The 17,815-nt window shown below is 26.2% G+C and overlaps 1 protein-coding gene across 1 annotated transcript; it reads right to left on the bottom strand.

Annotated features, from left to right (window-relative positions):
• Window positions 1-3,352: 3,352 nt before the first annotated feature.
• On the bottom strand, window positions 3,353-17,414 carry LOC149059812 (uncharacterized). The gene is made up of 14 exons (XM_089216061.1): window positions 17,194-17,414; window positions 15,787-15,888; window positions 15,355-15,463; window positions 15,147-15,269; window positions 14,209-14,394; window positions 14,008-14,103; window positions 13,825-13,918; window positions 13,512-13,566; window positions 12,485-12,678; window positions 12,312-12,421; window positions 10,416-10,565; window positions 4,029-4,213; window positions 3,619-3,854; window positions 3,353-3,540 (listed from the first exon to the last, which is right to left on the bottom strand). Exons 2-14 carry the CDS (start codon window positions 15,800-15,802, stop codon window positions 3,523-3,525), a joined length of 1,572 nt encoding a protein of 523 aa, XP_089072187.1. The 5' UTR covers window positions 15,803-15,888; window positions 17,194-17,414; the 3' UTR covers window positions 3,353-3,522.
• Window positions 17,415-17,815: the final 401 nt, after the last annotated feature.

Below are 17,815 nucleotides of genomic sequence, written 5' to 3'. Positions count from 1 at the left end.
TCATATTTTGCATTTTTTTTTACGTAATTTTGTTTTAATTTTATACTTTGCCTCACTCGGTAACGGTGACATATTATTATATGTTTATAGAATTATATATGACGTATTACCACGGCAGCATAAAGTTCTTGCATTTTATTCAAGCTTTAATAATAACTGTAATGATTTGTCCGTTTTGCAATAATTATTGTTCAGTATACAGCAACAATACCTGTCAGTTTCATTTCATTTTTACTGGGACTTTTTAACATTTATCCTCTTATTTGTGTTGTTTTACTGCTTTACAATTCCAAATTGACCGTTTATTATATGACCAATGAACACATAGATGAATTAATATAAAGATTATAAATATGTATATTTATGAATACACCAATTAAACGTTCTTCCGTTTTGTTCTACTGCTCAAAACAATATACAATTGAATATTCCGTATTTGAATGTTGTTTAGGTAAATAGTTCACACACACACACACACACACACACACTCAATAAGTAGAGTTACATTTATTTATAAGTTATAACTAGAGCAAGGACTTTCATGCACTAAAAAATCATCAAATATGCATTTAAAAATATGCACTTATGCATCAAAAAATTAAAAATATGCGGTTAAATATGCCCTTAAAAAATTAATTTTATTATTATTCTATATAAGTTTTAACTAGATTTATATTATTATTTATTAAATTGATTTGGAATCTGTTTTGAATGATTGATGAATGTTCTTTTTAATTATTATTCTGCACCTAATAAAACAAAAAAGGTATTTTAAAATAATTGATGAATTATTCTCAAATATTTACCTTACCTAAATTAGAATTGCACTGAATTATTAACATTTCTTTGATATTTTCAAATAGCAGAGAACGTCTTTTATCTGTCAGCAGGTTCTTATATAGCGAAAAACTTCGTTCGACGTCCACTGACGTGATCGGTGCATATTTGTTAACCTTAGTTCATGAAAAATATTCACCAAAGAGCTTGATTTTTGACAAACCATCAAAATATGCACTAAAAGCTTAAAATATGCTCTTATAATCAAAAATATGCCCCTTAATCCAAAAAATGTCCAAATATGCAAAAATATGCACTAAAAACTTTGAGTATTTCATCATAAACGTTATGAAATGTATTTTTTATTTAACAAGCATACAATAAAGTTAACCAGAAAAAATATGCAAATGCATGAAAGTCCTTGCTCTAGTTATAACTCACTTTTATTTAAAATATACCAATAACAAACGAACAAAACACATTATGGACTTTCTTTTTTACGAGTACACTCTACTCACACGAGAGTACAATATATTGTACCAAAAGAATTACATGTTGATAAAGGAAAATAATTTTATAATAAAGATTTAAAACAATTACTAAACAAATATAACATAACAATGTATAGTACTGGTACTGATAAAAAGTTTTCTATGATCGAACGTTTTAACCGTACATTAGGTGATAAATTAAAGAAACTACTTTATTTAAATAATGTATGGATTGCCGAAGATTATTAAGACATATAATAGAACAATAAAAATGAAACCTGTTGAAGTTAATAAGAATAATGAGTATGATTTACTTAATAGCGTTTATAGCTATGATATTAGTAATTCTATACCTAAATTTGAGATAAATGATAGAGTTAGATTATCATCAATAATTGATGTATACAGAAATAAATTTAAAAAAAATTGGTCTAAGGAAATATTTACAATTGAAAAAGTTTTTATATCAAATGTTGCTTATTATAAAATTTATGATATATAGAGGGTACATTTTATGAAGAAGAATTACTGTTATCATTATTATACCTGTATGTATGATGTTTTTTGTATTGTTTAATAGGTAAAATATAAATTTAGATTCATTTAAAAATAGTTTATATTTTTTGTAATTTTAACAGATAAGTCTAGATTTTTTGTAATTTTTAACATAAAAATATAAGGTCGGTTTTTTTAATGTTTATGTTTTTTATGGTTTTTTTTTATGATTTTTAATGTTGATAAAAAAATAAGTGTCCTCAAGTGCCGCACTTACTACTGTAAGCTATATAGGCAAATAGTAGCAATTATAGTGTGCAGCTATCCAGTTTCCGCACTCCACAGTACCGTGAGTCTTATTGTATTATATTATGTTAAATTAGTTAATTAACCATACTCATATTGAGTTAAATTGTTATTGGTATCATCATCATATGCTAACCATTGTTAGTTAATTATTATTGGATAGCACGAGTAGTCTATGTCATATTTATAATTACCCCGTTAATAATCATATTAATATACTATATTATATATTTTGTTACTATATATTGTGATTTATTATTTTATAATTTCGGTGCCCCAAGACTGTTAATTGCTTCACTCAACCCCTTGTTTATCGCAGGCGAACCCTCCGTTTACATGTATGGTTGTGTGTAAGCAGAGTTCCTCGTTATACAGTCCACTCCTTTTAGAGCGTTAGGTGTTGGGGAACCTTTCATATTGCTTGAAAGCCTCCGCCCGTACAGTACGAAATACTGTTTCTTTGATCTGCCGACAATCGTTCTCAATCGTGTTGCTAAAAAGGTAAAACGGTCTCATTCGTATACTACCGTAGTAGGACAGCTCAAGTGCTAACCCTTTTAAACCAGGGATTTGTGCCACTGTATAGTATAATGATTAAAAGATAAAAGTATTTTATATTATTATGTTTATTTCAATGAAGGAACATCATGTTTTACTTTTTGTATATTTATTACAATTACTTAACATTTTGCATCTTAAACAATAAATCATTAATTGTTTTATTTTACCTATTAATGAAACTAATATTGTTACGTCTCTATTTGTCAATTCATACATCATATATCAACTTGAGAGTGAACACTTGACGGTTTTAGTTTTAAATAGATTTTTACTAAAATAAACTGAACTTTTACATAAGTAAGTTTATAAAGTAATTGAGATGGTGAGTGGTGTTAGGGCCAGAATATTGCTGCCTAAAACTATGAGTTGAGATATGACCTGCCTTTATGTGTCTTAATTTATTTTTAATAAATAAAACTCATAATGTATCATGTATTAATATTTCAAATCTAATAGAAGTTAAAATAAGATAGGTATTTATAAAATTACCATTAGAAAATAATTTACACATTTTCATGACTTTAATGCATTTATATAATTTCAAGTATTTTGGGTGGGCTCCAAACAAACAACTCATAAGAGTACATTATCATATTGAAGAATTAAAAAAAAATTAAATTACAAGATTTAAAATTAATATAAACTTATACAATATTATAATTATATATATAAAAGTACAAAAATGTCATAAAAATTACACAAATTTAAGATAATGACGCAACAGATGGTTTTTTAAAACTGAATTTTCAATTTGTTCACTACATTAACTATTTAAAATCATATATTTATCATAAAAATATTAAGAATGGATGAAAGTATTTCGATATTTACTTTCAAGTAATCTGTTGTAAAGTTACATAGAAAATTCATTTGAGTTCTTTATTATAAATTGTTATTTGTTTTTGTTCCCCTGCAAAATTGATTTTAACCTTTTAATACGTATAGTAAAAAATTTAATTATAAAATAAAAAATAATATGACAAAATACCTTTTTCATGTCTTTAGGTTGCCTAATTGATTTTTTAGAAAATTTAATATGTGGTTTAGTTTCAGTGGATGTGGTTGCAACAGAAGTGATACCGTCATTATCATCATTATCAACAGATTCTAAAACTTCTTGTACAACACATGCTTTCCTTTTATTATTTGCAAGAGTAGATTTACTATAAACTTTTTTAGTTGAAAATTGTAACCTAGAAACATTTAAATGCTTTTCCCAAGCCTCTGAAAAAAAAATGGAATTTCATAATCACGATTTATCACAATTTTTCATTTTTATCAAGCCACTTAATAAAAATAGTTATGAATTATTGATTTTGAACAATTAAGAAGAACAATATTTGTAAAACTAAAATTTCAATGTATAATTTGTCAATTCATAAAAACTGATTAGCATACCCATTATACTTGATACCATATTGTAATCCATTAAATATGACTTGCACAAATCAAACTGTTGGTATTTTTTATGTTTAAAATCTTGTAAACCAATTTTTTCACTAAGAAATACATCAGTTATCCATTGAGCATTAACCACTGGTAACTTTAATGCTAAAGCTTTTTTTATCATTCCACCTTCTAATCTATAATAATAAATGCAAGTAACTTTAATTATTTGGAAGAAAATTATACAATTTTAATTTAATAATACTGTAAGACAATTTATATTTATAGGACACGGTGGAAACCATTTACAACAATGTCTCTCAATCTTTTAAAGACTGTCACTACCCTGAAAATCAAAATATTTTATATCGCCCTCTTTTATGAAACAAGTTTGTGGTAAATAGCTGCATTGAAAAAAAATCAATGATTATTGAAGAAATGAAAATAAATAAGTTTATAGGCGATAGTTTGTATTGGACGTGTTATAATTAAATTCTATGATACTAAATGAAAGTTATTAATTGCATAGGTAAAACAATCCTGAGTTGTGTTCCTCTATAAATCTACAATAAATCAAATAAATAATCTAAAATTTAAAATATCTCAAGGCTGTAAATAATGTAACTTTTAGATAAACTAATTTATTGTTAAATTTATAAAACGCGGAGAGGGAGAATCTTCTATTAACATTTTTAATGTTAGTTATAGACAGAAAAAATCTGGTAGATTACACATTAAAAGAACACCTAATTTTCTATCAAACGCATTTGACATCCACGTTAGTTTATATAATTATATTTTTCTAATACAAGTACTCAAGAGCTTAATAATATTATGAAGTACATTCTCTCGGGATGGTTTTTATTTCTGCATAATTGACATTAAGGTCCCACCCAACAACTACTTAATAAAAATTAAAAATTAAATTATATTTATATCATAAAAATATTGGAAATAAAAAATATACAAAAGGTATGCAACTTGTAAGATTTTAAGATAAAATATACATTAGAAGTAAATTATTTATTATTATCTAAATTGTCTGCTGGTAAAATATGAATCCCTGTGTAAACAGTATGAACTAAGATATACAGGACTGGAAACAAACAGGTTGGGGGGGTTGTGAGAGGTAAATCCTCCTTTATGTATACAATGGGGGGATGATATGTTCTTTGGCAAGATGGTCTTAAAGGCCAAAAACAAAAAAATAATAAAAATAATAAATAAATAAAATGTATACAATGAGCGGAGTACGGGGGATTTGAGTTCTTGTCATTACTAGCGTCATCTAGGTATCCAAAACAAGAAATTAATAAATCAGCATGCTAATCAATATTAATAGGAGCTTAATTTCCCGCCTTTTTCATACTTTGAAAATATATAATTATACAATATTACCTATAATATATTATCATACATTTAATACCTACTTAACATATTATAATTATAATTCATAATAATTGTGTCTGTTTGAAACAGAAATAATGACTAATATTTTCCAATACTACATCACTATGAGAACGAAACAGTTTACTTTGTCACAAAACAAACAATTAAAAAAGAAAATTACAAAAAAAGTTATCTAAACTTGTTACTACATAGATACTAGGTACTTTATAAATTATAGGTAATAGGTTCTACTAATTTTTTATTTTTTAAATGCTTCCTATATAATAGATATTAGACACCGCGGACTAAGATCTTTATGTTATGTCTTATTTCCATAATAATATCACAGATTATATTATATTTTTATATAATCTGTGATATTATGTTATCAACTAAATACAATTATACAATACATTATTACAAATTATAGTAAATATCTATATTATATAATAATATTTTGAAATCATGATACCTAGCCCTACATTCAAAAATATAAAAAAGAACAGCTCAAATATTTAATTTTTTTTTACACGTTACACGTATTATATTGTGTATTTTTTTTATTATATTATGTTTGGGTTGCTACTTGCCAGTTGCTATGATAATTTTTTGACCTTAACGAATCTATTTTTCAAAACTTTTTGGTTTAAATGCATAAATGAGAAATATTAAAATCAATAATAATTAATAAATATTAAATAATAATTATTCACTCGGATAGCGGCCGACAGCCTAGAGTTGAGTGCTAGTGTTGATTAGAACCGAAATTCCCTCGTTCCTCTCACAATCTAAATATTAAGGTGTACCTACTTGTATCAACATTCGTTTCCAGTCCTGTGTATCTTAGTTCGTGGTAAACAGTATGTTCAAGTATGATGAGAGCACATGATGCTGAATTTCATTTGGAGTTTTTTAGTTTTTCACTGTATTAAGGACTTAATATTAAACATTTTATGAAAAACATCATTTTTAAAAACAATTTTTAACATAAACACATTTAAATTGTGCTCCTACTTTAAGCTTTAAATTTAAATTACTTTAATTTTTTTTATTAACATTGACAAAGTTTTTTTCCATCAAATATTATATTACTTGATGTTTAAATAAAATACAATTAGGTCATAGAAAATCTTCAAAACAATCATATTTATATTACCAGCATTGATTATAAATACTATAGATTGCTCACTGGCCGGGTAAACACGTTGCGCGAAAAATGGATGTTGCCGTTATGAAGCGCTCTCGTCGAATATTAGTTAGTGGATGTCGACGTTGTAATCGCTAGTGTTTACCGTCGAGTTTGTCGCGGTCGTACATCGGCCGCGCCGCCGAGACTTGATGATTGTGAACATGCCGAATGCCGGGACATTGGGATTTTGGGATTGGGATTGGGATTTTTGTCTACGAGCCAATTGGGACATTGGGAGTTTAGGACTGTCCGGTGAATACCGATTAATATATTGTATCTTCGCATTATTGAATCATTCGATAATCATTCATCTTATTTTTAAGATGTTTTACATAGGTACTTGTAAGGATAATTTTAATGAAAAATAAAATCGTACAAGCAAATAAATGGTAAACGAAATTGTTACTACTACATACTAGTGTCTAGTATATTTTATACTATTTACAGTTTACTATACGGAACGCATTTCGATATTAACCACATACGCCATTAAACTAGTACCCTATATTGTTTTTGAATTGTTTTAAACAATTTACATTTGATTACACGTAAAAATGTAAAACGCTAAAATCGTACCTTCAGTGGGACTTTTTTTCGAGTCTAAAGACTCAATTTTAGATCAAATAACGCAAATAGTAAAAACCAACGTTGTTTTTATCATACGTAGTTAACAAATTGTACGTATTTAAATATCTTAAATTGGAAATATTTATTTTAAGAAATTTAATTATATATGTGCATTGTGCACTTCTTCATAATGTATGCCATAATTTGTATAATTTATTAAAAATTATTTTATTTCTCTTCCACATTATTTTAAGAATAGTCATTATAATACTATAATTATTTATACTTTATAGTGTTTATAATCAATGACAGTTCGGTAGTATTAATTTTATTTTTATATTCACATTCATTCATATTTTATTATTAGTTATTATTATTGTTTGTCATTAAAGCAAAACAGTAATATAAATATTGGAGTAGTAACTAGTTGTCACTTGTCAATGAGCCTTTATCGTGAAGACGTGAACTTTAGTTGCCGTATTCGTCATTGAAATATTGTTAGTACATTTTTATTTTTGTTTTACTATTAAATTCATTATGTCTGGTCAAAAATGTAATTATTTTAACTGTGGTAAATCAAAAAGAAATAACCCCGAATTAAGTTTTCATACGTTTCCAAGTGATGAACACTCAATGAAAACTTGGATTATTCATTCGGGTAAGTTATTAATTTATTATCTTTATATTCTACATAATAACAATTGGCATTTACATTAACATTTGTTAGTTAAAAATACCAACTATACATTTTAACTTTTAAGTAGGTTAGGTTAGTACCTAAAACTAAATTTTAAAACATAATTTTTAATTTAGGAAATATGGCTTTAGACAATTTAAGCCCGAAAATACTACGCAAGAGGTATATCTGTAGTGATCACTTTGATCAAAATATGTTTATGAATGGTAATCAAAAAATACGAAAACTAATTCCGAATGCTACACCAATAAAATTTGCTATACAATGATAATATGATATAAATCATTGGATTCTAATTTAATATCAACCATTAAACGGTGACCTACTTGTAATCTACTGTACAGCAGAGCGACATCCACTTACCCACCCTTTTTATACTAGCATTTTCTATACACCATATGGTATTATGGTTATATAATATTTTGAAAATATTTTGACTTGTTTTGAGCTGTTCACGGACATTTTTAATGTCCAATCTTTTCCTATAAATATTTATAACATTTTATTTGTTGGGTCAAAAAACTTGAAAATATATTAGAAGGTTTCTAATATATTGTTACAAAGGTGATTGAAAAGTATTAAAAATATATAGTCACAATTTTTTTTATGATCAATTAAAGTTCAAACCTTTATTTATTTTTATATTTTTTAGAGCATAATTGCATGCATATTTTTAAATTTTTTGGAGCATAAACATCCGCTCCCTATTTATTACATATCATTCATCACATTCTTCTGCTTTATATATTTTAGTAAAGTAGTTATTACTGTTATTAGCGAAGAAAAAATACCCTTATTTCCATACCTAATAGTTTTGTTGAGTATTATTATATTTAACTAAATAATTATTAAATCATTTGTTAACCTAACCTTGGCAAGTACCTATCAAGTACCAACTTCCTATTATTTCAAATTTTAAAAGTTAAATTACACGTATTTAAAATATGTATATACATTCCAATATTCCCTACATTTTCGTGTTTTAACTGTGAGAAAATATTGTTTAATTGCTTTTAATAAAAAAAATATACAATAAAATATGAATTGGTCAAAATCATATTATAATATGATTAATTAGCCCATAATCCGTATCGACTAACCTATCGTGTCCGTTTTTCCCAGTGCCACACTCAACCAAATCATTCTAAATAAAAGTAGTAACAGGCCTACGACACTCTCCCAAATCCCAATGTTAATTGAAAAAAGTGGGGACATGGCCTTGAGCTCATGGGTACTGCCATTTTGTTAGTTATGAGAATCAGCTGACGGCTCATATCAGATATTTCAATAATTGATAGTTGATACTTGATACCATTATGATAACACAGAAATTTTATTAATTCCATAATTTATTATTTATTATTATGCTTTAATAAATTATATTATATCGTCAAACATGTTTTTTTTCATTTTTGTGCCTGTGTGCAATGTTTTATAATAATATAATATTATAGTAATGGAACAAAACGATGCAGCACACGTCATAACCATGATTGTTTTAATTATTATTTATAATTATAATTACTAACAATAATTAAAACAAAAAAAATTACTGAACGTGTTTAGCGAAAAATTATAAGTTAAATGTTGTAGTAAAGCCATAGCCCGTAAGTCGTTTAGTCAAAAACGTAAACAAACAACAAACCGTTTATCTCAAAAAAAAAATCGTTCATAACAACACTTCTAAACCACCAGGTAATCATTTACAACTTCAACACTAAACCACCAGAGATCGACCACCAAGCAGGTGGGGATTGCAGAGTGTCGCTTCTATATTGTTCTGTGGTAGTAATTAATATAAAATAGGTACGTCGGACGTTATGACGGGCGACGATAAAAACCAGTTATACCCGCATCGCGCTCCACCATAGTTGCGGCGGCTGTTATAAAATACAAATTTATTAGTATTATTGGTTCTTATCGCCATCTACCGAGGATTTTATTGTACGCCACCGAAAAACCGGCCAGTGAGCAATCTATAGTATTTATAATCAATGATTACCAGTCAAACTGATTAAATCTCAAACCAAACCAATCCCTTCACGTTTGGTTTGTATTGAAATTCAAACTGTGTGTAAAAAAATTACGAACTGAACTATTAAGTATCTTTTACTGTTAAGTAATCAAATTTGAAATTATTCTGAGTAAAACAATACATGAAATTAATTTTCTCTATTTATAGTACCTAATTAAAATGTAAATATCATGATAATATTAAACTATTGACATTTATTTTATATTATTGCAATTAGGTATGATAAATTAAAATGAAATGAAGTTTAAATTTGAATTCAATTAAAATTGTTTATAGTTTGGTTTGGGTTAGTTTAAATAATTTATAAGTCATTATAGTTCTGATTTGCAATGCTTTATGAATTCAGTTTGACCCATCACTACATATAATGTTTATTTATCTCATAAATATAACATCTCGACATTAATTTTTGTTTTGAAATACATTTGATACTATTTTTAATACCTATACCTATATTACAATATAATATTATGACCTTTAAAGTATATAAATATAATAATAATAATAATAATAAATCCTTACTTCAGAGTAATTACCATGTCTGTACTACGGGAAATTTTATTGATAACCATAGCACCTAAGCATTCAGCCATCACTTTAATTTTAATATATTCGTTTTTGTCAAAATTCACAATAGCTATTTCTTTATTTGCAAAAGGCAAATTATCTTCACTGAAACATAATAATAAAAAATATTTATTATTTTTTTTTTTTAATTCAGCTTATGCAAGAAAATGTTTAAGTTCTTATAATCTTAATATTTCTTATTATCATTGGCAATAATTTTTATTATGAGCAATTGTTAAAATTTAATTTAAATAGTACTTTGAAGAGGTCATTTTTATTCTCTTAATTGCTTCAACTACCATATACACTGTTCAAGTTAAGAAATGCAGTTGGCAGTAACCAGTTTTCATTAGTTAACAGTTGGGCCACATCCATTAATCGCCCCGAAATAAAAACTTTTTAAATACTTGCGTGTAATATTACATAGATCCTTTTCATAAATTAACCACCGATTATGTTTCATAGCTTGAACAAAGTATTGTATAATATACTTGAGTATTAAAATAGTCAGAAATCAAATATTAACAATGTTTAGAAATGCAATGCTTTTGGCAAAAATTAAATCAACCTACCATAATACTGAGTAAAAAAAAATAATAATAACATCAATAAGATATAACTAAGATAAGTTATCTTAGACTGACCGGCCATATTCGTTAATATATTATTATGGTGTTTACGATAACAATTTAAAGTTGTATTTTTTTTTTTAATAAAAATTAATCAGTTATGACAATGAAATAATAAATTAAATTTGTAGTTTTAGCAAAATTTGTAGTAAAAATAAACAAAATTGATTTTAATGTGAACTTAAGATTAATTATTAAGAGAACACTATACCCGCATGTGTTGTCTCCATCTTACAAGTGCGTAACAGATAATTTATCTCGAATATTTAGCTCGGTAAGTTTAAAAATTTATGGGACCTCTCATAAAATGTATAAAGCACATTATTTGTTTTTTTATGTGGATAATTTAAAATAGTACAATTTTAGAGCAAGTTTTTCCTACATACTATAGTGTTAATTAAAAATCCTCATAACAACTTAAAAATTGAACTATCATAAAATACACAGATAATGTTCTTTAAATTTTATGAGAGGACAAGTCACTTTAATTTTTAAACTAATGGAGCTTAACATGATCTGCTGAGTGTAAATTTGCCATGTTATGCACTGTAAGAAGGAGACAATACATACAAGTACAGTGTCTTAAAGGATAATACAGATGAACTGGGCTCAACTATTAACTGTTATATACTACATACATAATACATAGTAAAACCTCTACTGATCAAATTTAATGGTTCATTGAAAAAAACTTGTGAAATTCTATTTTGTTAAAATAGAAATTATAATGTTTTTTACTTCAATACTAGTTTTTTTATTGTACTGGACATAATTCCAAATAACTTTTTTTACACTAAATTTTGATCATCTTGTTTTATCTGTGATACTTAAAATTATTTTTTTGAAATTCTAGATCTTACTTATACATGTACAACATGCAACACAAATTAATGAACAACTAGTGACAAATAGAAGAAAACTGTTTTAAAGTACATCGTATCTTATATATTATCATAAATAATAATAATCTAAGGTAATAAAATTTGACAAGGCATGATAGCATACAATTCATACTCTTGATGAGGGTGAATCCTATAAATAATAAAAGTTTTTACATTTGTTTGAAAAATGTAAAACAAAATGAATTGTTTAAATAAAAACGTTTTTGAATGAAAATTTCATAGTTCCATAAAATCTTTTTTTTCTTGGAAAGTTTTGTTAAATAAAGGTTTGATTACACATTTATAAATATATACGAGTAAATAAACAAAAAATATTTTACCAGTATGGCATTGGAAAATGATGAGGTAACCATGGTTTTATCATTTTTCTTTCACTTATAACATCACTGAGCCAGTAATCAGTTGCACATTTTTTACGTTCTTTTAAACCCTGAAAAATTAATATGTCAATCAGTTATTACATTTAAATAAGATATAAAAATATTATTTTTACTCTAAGAACATCTGAATTTTTCCGAGAAACGCCAATGACATGTGTAACCATATTTGTATAATGATATGCAACAGTTCCACCGTGCTCTAAAACACGTTGTTCATTGAAGTGTATGTGATTGGTCGCTCCTGATACTTTTTCAAGTTCATTGACAATCCAAAAATGACAGTTCGATAGAAAGCCATCAGGAGATGCTGAAAATTGAAAAAATTAATACTTTATACTTCATAGTAATATTACAATAATACATATTATTAATAATATTGTATTTTGTTAACTATTAAGGGGACATATATTTTACAAGCAGTAATAGAACTTAAAAATTAAAGGTAGTGAATGTGAAAAGCCAGCATAAAGGTAAACTATAAATCGTAAAAATATGCAAACTATTCTTCATTTGGAAGTTCATAAAAGTATTTCTTCTGATATCAAACATTAGACATTTTAATAAAGATTCCCCACAAATTTTCCTACTTAATCAGAAAAAATTAATTTGCTGGTATAATATACTATAATATATTAATTTTATATATCACTTGAATTTCAAAGTTTTACGATTACTTGAAATAATTCGTAAATTGTGAATTCTGTCAATGTCTAGAAATTGAATATATTATAAGCCATTATAAATTTAACGCACAGAAAAAACGTATTTTATACAAAATTTGTTTACTTTACATCAATTATATATTTTAATATAAAAATAAAAATAATTTAAGTTTTATTGATTTTAATTAAAGTAGAATCAGCTTAAAACGATTTCCAAAGGACCCAAAGAATCAAATTGTTATATCCAGGTGATAAAACATATTGCACATGAGATGCTGGGAATCATTTTATTTGGATTATCATTCCGTCATTTAGATTCTAGTTCATAACATATGCTAAAAAAATATAGAATAGAACAAAGCTACTATCTATTTGCTTAATATTTTAATAATAAATGTAATATTATTTAAGTTTACTTATTAAGCTTATAATGTTATTGTTTTTACTGTAGAATATTTTTTTAATAATATTATCTTACATTGAGCCGAAGACTGTATTTGACGTGGAAGTGTGCTTATGCTTCTAGTAAGTATCTAAAATAATTCAAATGAACAAGATGAGCAAATAATATTAAATCATTTTACTGAATGACCTTTAATTTGAACTACTTAAGTACGTATGTCGAAGTACTTAAATATAAATAAATTGTGTTTTTGTTTGCCTTATAAAAACTCTCAAAATTCAAATTTAAGTCAAAACATATATATTAATATATTATATATCACATAACACTATAATAATTGTTCATCATATGAGAACATAATACAAACAAGAAATATAAAAATATATACCTTTGATGATGTACTTGATAGTTCAAGATCATGACATTTTTTTTGAAAATAATTCTTTTCCGATTTTAAATTTTCTATTTCAGATTGTAACTCCCTAATTAGTAAAAAATAAGAAATTAATAAATATTTCAATACTCAATTTACACTAAAATACACAGAATCAACAAAAACATATATAATTACTTAAGCTCTGCTGAAACGATAGAATGGTATTCATAACATTCTTTCTGTAATAATATTCTTGTTGATTTCTCTTGATTATATTTGCAATCTAATGTCCTGTTATGTATACAAATAATAATAATAATAATAATAAATAACAGTGAGTAATAAATTATGGATATTTAAAAATGTCATTGTTTGATAACTAACAAGATTACTTACTCTTTATCTACTTTTGCAATGAGATTAACACAATTATTACAGTGATTTGAATATTTGGTATTAATATCATTAAATTCTTTATTGCTTTTATCTAAGTTCTCTTCAGCAGCATTTAGTTTTAATGTGAGATTATTCATTTTGTTTTTATAATCTGCATTACACATCCCGACACTTTTTAATTTCTTCCTAAAAGAAAATTTATTATAGAATTATACAAATTAATTATTGACATTTGAAAAGTATTATTTTAGAATTTCTGTTCTATGAATCAAAATCATTAAACACATGTTATTAATTCCTTATAATTTATTGCTGCAATGCCTGTAATACATTTTTGTTTAATTATGTATTTAATACTTTTCATTTTTAATAATCCTTAATTATTGCGTTTATTAGATAAAATTAAGAATGACATTTTAATCACTTTTCTATAAAGTTTAATTTCTTACAAAGTAATATACTTCATATATACATTTAATTTAAATGTTGTAAGTCTATCAAGATGTCAGACTTCAGTTAATATACATAGATGAACAAATTTGTTATTAATTTAATTAAAAGCTTTTAAATTAGATATATTGACAGTGTTTTTATTAAAAATTGAAACACATCTATTTTATAAAAGTTTTGTTTTTAATCAAAATTATTGTGATCTAGATAAGTATTGTTCATTAATATCCAAGTTGAAATAATGAAAGAAATGTATGTTTTGTTCAAATTGGCTAACGAAAACATATATTGACTTAGACCACTAAAAATCCAATAGTTCTATATAAATATGTTTGTTAACAGATATATGCTTGGCAACCAAAATCAGTAATTATATGAGAAGGTTTTGGAACCACAAACAAGTATTAAATAACTTATTTTTTAATCATTTTTAAATTAATTAAATTCATTTTTTGTATGATATTCTTTGTACGTAAACAAATATTTACTGTAACAATTCCAGTTCTTCTTTGGTTTTTACCCAAAACTTATCATCTTCAGATGGAAAAAGTTGGAGTAAACTGAATCTTGGTACATGGGTTCTACAATTTGGACATGTTTCTGATCCTGACCTTTGGAAATAAAATAACATAAAAAATTTAATTATTTAATCTAACAATAATTTTATATTAAACAGTATTAAAATATATGTTTTACCGAAACAGCCATTGAGAAATACAATTATAGTGGAACATGTGTCCACATAGTGTAGAGAATGGAGTATCTCCTAAAGGTTCATTGCAAATTGAGCAACTGAAGACTTTTACTGAAAAAAAAAAATTATTTGAATCCAGTATTATATTTTAAAAATTAAGTGCATAGTTAAAATTAACTAATATTGTTTAAAATATAAAAGTAGCTTATATCACACCAACACATACATAAAAGCATTAGAAACAAGAAATCTTCATAAATTGCAAATTTTAACATTACAATTTAATATGTTGGTGGGATAGTGCTCAATACTTATATATACAAATACGTAATAATAACGAAACCAGTAATGACATATAGTACGCTCAATGCAATTGACTAAAAATACAAAATATATTGAAATATACAACAATGATAATAATAAACTCCTCCGACCTGATAATGTCGCCATGCTGGTACAACCAATTGACAATGATCAGTAACTGCAGATTAGTGTAAATTACGTAACTTAACCCAACAACGATTCTAATGGCCAGTCTGAAAAGAATATATACAGAGATAAATATTTTATATATTGCATGAACCATATTAATAAACGAGGTAGGTATAGCAAATTGAAATAACACACATTTTAAGCATTAACTGCATTAACAATATTATATAATATTGTATATATATATATATATAAATAAATAAAATATTAAAAATAATAATTATTTGTTATTGTGGTTGAAACTGAGACGATAATATTCTAATCTTGCCGCAGATTATGTAGATAGTAGATAGACTCTAGTAAAAACTATGTTTTGGTATTAAAAATATAATATTAATATATTTTCTATGTGTTTAGAAAAAGAATGCATAATTACATTCAATTTCCATTCATATTTGTTTGAGAAATAAATGCATTCACAACCTGATTCACAATCATAATTCATAATGTAAAAATTGAATGTACTCATGAATTGCATTCATTGAAAATGCATTCATTCCAAACCCTGTTTTTACATAATTTTAAGTTAAAACAAAAAAGATTTTTTCTAAATAGATTATACATATTAATAATTTTTAATGACACTCCTTATTCGATATACTTTGTACTAAGTACCTACTTAGATATATTAAAATTAAATTGTTCATAAGTAGTTTATGAGTTATAAGTATTAATAAAGATATACTGATATGTGATAAAACAACTAGTCGAAAAAAATGGCCCTCCTCGATTGGTCATGAAAAGGCATTTAAAACTTAACTAATCGCTCCAGGTGGAAAAATTTTAAACATTTCAGGTAGTTATATCTATATACGTATCATTAATTTATCTTTAATTGTTTTAATATTTAATAGGAATAACCATGGTTGAGGGTAAACAACCGTGGAAAAAAATTAGTGACAACTGATAGCTATCTGCTTGCATTAAACGGTACATTATGAAAGGGGACACAAATTCATAGTATTTTACGTATCAGTTGTGTAACCAGTATACAATGTTATAATATATGAGACTTGATTCAAAACAAAATAGATAGCAAAAACCATGTTTATTAATTAAATAAGAAAAATCTAAAATTATTTTAATTTATTCATCTTCTATCAATAACCAATTTGTTCTAAATTATTATACCTAACTACCAAATTTATAAAACTATGTTTAGTTGGATTTATCGTTATTTATTTACCTACCTAAAATAGTATATATTAGTCTACGTATACAATGTGTAACAACAACCAAACATTAGTTATATAGAATTGTTAATTTCCAGTTAAATATGACTAGATACTCATCGTAAGAAAATATGTATTAAAGTTAAATATTATTTGATTATATTTTTTGTCACTCACCGAAACCGAAGATGAAATTTGAATGGAATAGGAACACTACATATATTTTATTTTATTCAGTTTAAAAACTTATAATTTGATTTTACAATCGTTATGAGAGAATACTGTTTACTAAAATCTTCTTAGCTATAAATCTATGTCAAAACTGTTGTCAGTTAGAAAGAAAAGTACAGACTACACGTCTACACGAAACACGACATACCAAATGAGATTGCATAAGTGAACACTGAACAGTTGAGAAAGACAAACCGATTGTCGTAATGGCGTAATGTGGTTACTTGTAATGCGCAACGCACTGGCACGGCTAAGACGGTGGCGCTCCCCTTGCCGGCTCTTACGACGTCCTTGGGGAACCGTACCGTTTATACGTCGTCCTCGGCCTACCATCGTTATCTCGGCCCGCAGTCCTTATCGCGTCGTCCGCGTTTTTTCAAAAACGTCGCGTTTTTTTTCACTCTTTCGACTTCTTTTGCCCTTTTATCGCGCCTCTTCGACCCCGTTCGGTTTTCGTTCGCGTCCCGTCGTCCGAGGTCCGCGTCTCGATCGGTTCGACGGCAAACGGTGCCGCCTCGAGTCGTTTGGTCGCCCGTTATTTCTCCCTTTTTACCGTCGTTTTTGATCG

The sequence above is a fragment of the Diuraphis noxia genome, unplaced genomic scaffold (assembly GCF_037042655.1).
Source record: "Diuraphis noxia isolate RWA-SAM2 unplaced genomic scaffold, SU_Dnox_SAM2 contig0001, whole genome shotgun sequence".
NCBI lineage: Eukaryota > Metazoa > Arthropoda > Insecta > Hemiptera > Aphididae > Diuraphis > Diuraphis noxia.
Note: the sequence above shows the minus strand (reverse complement) of the source record. Positions and strands in the feature narration are given on the sequence as shown.

Excerpts from the sequence above, each read along its gene's own strand:
- LOC149059812 (XM_089216061.1), bottom strand. Across the intron at positions 14,104-14,208 it reads ATTGCAAAAGTAGATAAAGA|GACATTAGATTGCAAATATA; the intron begins GTAAGTAATCTT and ends TATACATAACAG. Across the intron at positions 10,566-12,311 it reads CATTTTCCAATGCCATACTG|TGAAGATAATTTGCCTTTTG; the intron begins GTAAAATATTTT and ends ATTATGTTTCAG.